General features: G+C 46.6%; 1 protein-coding gene across 1 annotated transcript; it reads right to left on the reverse strand.

Annotated features, from left to right (window-relative positions):
• Positions 1 to 869: 869 nt before the first annotated feature.
• fgfbp3 (fibroblast growth factor binding protein 3) lies at positions 870 to 1,460 on the reverse strand. Its single transcript, XM_060932849.1, has one exon. It carries the CDS (start codon positions 1,458 to 1,460, stop codon positions 870 to 872), a length of 591 nt encoding a protein of 196 aa, XP_060788832.1.
• Positions 1,461 to 2,426: the final 966 nt, after the last annotated feature.

A 2,426-nucleotide genomic window follows, 5' to 3' on the forward strand; every position in this document is an offset into this window, starting at 1 on the left:
TGACGATTAGAAAAGATTTACAAAGCTGAAATAAATCATTTATTCAAAACTACAGATATAAAGAAATAACAGCAGTAATACTAAGCCAGCTATGCTAGGCTATGCTAATTATATGATTGCATAGCATTCTAACTTCCTGTTCCAAAGATGTTAGCTTAGCGCTGCATTCTAAATGCTGGTGTGTGCCTAAAAATCTACTTTTAAAATTAATTCAAACAAAAGAGCGCTAAAAAAGCTTTTTTCACTTTGTGCTAATGTAGTCTCTTAGCTAATATGCTAATTAGCGATTAGCCTGCGTGATTAGCGCAATATATAAATCAGTACCCTTAGCAAAATCCTGATAGAAGACACTAGGATGCTAAACTCATGATCTCATCCGCTCTCTTGAAGTAAACTTAGCGAGCGTTTTGCATGTTTCTGGTGCATTATGGGTAAAAGCATGATCACAAATGAGAATAACTTCAACACATTTGATTATCAGGATGTTTGGTGGACTGGGCTCTGTGTGCTAGCATTCTCTTAGAATGGCAAGGAAGAAGGCTAATTAAGCATGACTTGCATTTAGGACAGAGGCTAGTTTCTGTCGAATACACAACATGAAATTAAAAGAGCACACAACAACATCCAGGAAGGAGGGAGTTTTTTATCAGCATTATTAAAAAGAGAGAACGAACATTTCTTGCTAATCCTAAACTCCACTTTAATGCTAATCTTTAGTGCTAGTTTTTCCTCAGCAGCTTGGAGCTGCTTGTTTTCCTCATAGCAGTGAACTCTGATTGTGTAAACACGCTACACGGTGATGTGTCAGTGTGAGTAAAAGTATTTAAAGTGAATTATAGTGTCACATTTATTTTCCCAGAGCGTTATTTTTACAGAAGCTTGGTGAGGAAGTGGCAGAGGGGATCCCATCCTTCCGCACAGTAGCTCTCCGCTTCTGCTACTCCGTCCGACATCCCTTCATCACCCGTCATCATTTCCTCATCTTTCTTCACCTCCTTCTCTCCTTCCTTTCTGCTTGTCATCTTTTCCCTCACCAGCTTCATGTGGGCGGAGCTTGGAGCGTTTCGGCACATTGTGGCCTTCAGCACTTTTCCTCCTTCGCAGACACTCAGTCGCTTTTTCAGCTTCCCTAAAACCTGTTTCCAGTATTGAGTCTGTTTGTCTCTGTAGGTGGGGCATTCGTACGGATTTCCCATAAACTGGCACTCATAATTGTTGGACTCAAGTCCCGCCTCCTTAGAGTGGGTGGAGCATTTGAGATGGAGCACCATGTTGTTTTTGCCCTCTCGTGTTTCCCAAGTGCAGTGATCACCATTTTTAGTGCCCAGCTCTCCCGAGCTCTGGGTTTTGTCCTCATGGACCAGCTGCTTCATCTTCATCCTCTTTTTCACTTCAGTGGATGAAACAAAGACAAAGAAGACAAGGAGGACAAGAATGAACAATTTCATCAAATGAGCCATGGGCGTGGACAGAGGAATCTGCAAGCACATGAAAAAAATAAGATTATACCCCAGCGCTGTTGAAATCTGGACTCTGATTGGTCAGAAGCTGTTGATTAATTATCTCTAACAGCAGCTCTGACAGTGGTGCAGGTTTATATTAATGCACTCGCTCTAATACATTATCGTTTCTAAAGTAACGGCTCATTCACAGGGGCGTGTACGACAGATGGGCCACATAAACAGATTTAAAAAATATTGTGGCAGCGGGGGCGTGGTCAAGCGTCAGTCTGTGAACAGAGGGCGGAGTCAGGGAAGGTAAGTGGCAGAATCACTGCACCTGATGTCAGTTAACCTGTGTTTGTGTGTCTGTCCCAGTGACGCACCCTATATAAGGAGAGAGAGACAGCAGAGGAAGGGAGCTCTCTCCCCAACCAGATGACTTATGTGTGTGTGCGTGTATGTGTGGCTGGGAGATTATAAAAACACTGAAAAGTGCAAAATGAAAGTTTTTTTGGAAACTCAGTTCTGGCCTGCCATACTTCTGTGCTCCACCCACCTGCTCAAAGTTCTACAGCGGTGCTGAAACCTGGGAGCGGAGCACAGACGAGAACAGCCCCATGGAGTCCTCCCCCTTCGCGGACCTGATCCACGCCCTCGCCACGGCCCAACAGAGCCAGCACCAGGCGCTGGTCACCCTCCAAAAGGAGCAAGAGCAAAGGTTCGAGGCCCTGCTGCTGGCGCAACAGGAAGATCGTCAGGCATTCTGGCACCTCCTCGCGTCGACGGGGTCCACCACCTCCACCGCCGTGGGCCCTCCCCACCTCACCCTAATGAAGATGGGCCCACACGACAACCCTGTGGCCTTCCTCGCGCTCTTCGAGCAAGCAGCAGAGGCCTGGCGCTGGCCGGTGGAAAAGCACGTGGCACACCTCCTCCCCCTGCTAACAGGTGAGGCGCAGCTGGCTGCGCTACAGCTCCCCGCCG

The sequence above is a fragment of the Neoarius graeffei genome, chromosome 11 (genome assembly GCF_027579695.1).
Source record: "Neoarius graeffei isolate fNeoGra1 chromosome 11, fNeoGra1.pri, whole genome shotgun sequence".
Lineage (NCBI taxonomy): Eukaryota > Metazoa > Chordata > Actinopteri > Siluriformes > Ariidae > Neoarius > Neoarius graeffei.

Bases quoted from the DNA above. Each gene is read 5' to 3' on its own strand.
- fgfbp3 (XM_060932849.1), bottom strand. From the start codon at position 1,460: ATGGCTCATTTGATGAAATTGTTCATTCTTGTCCTCCTTGTCTTCTTT.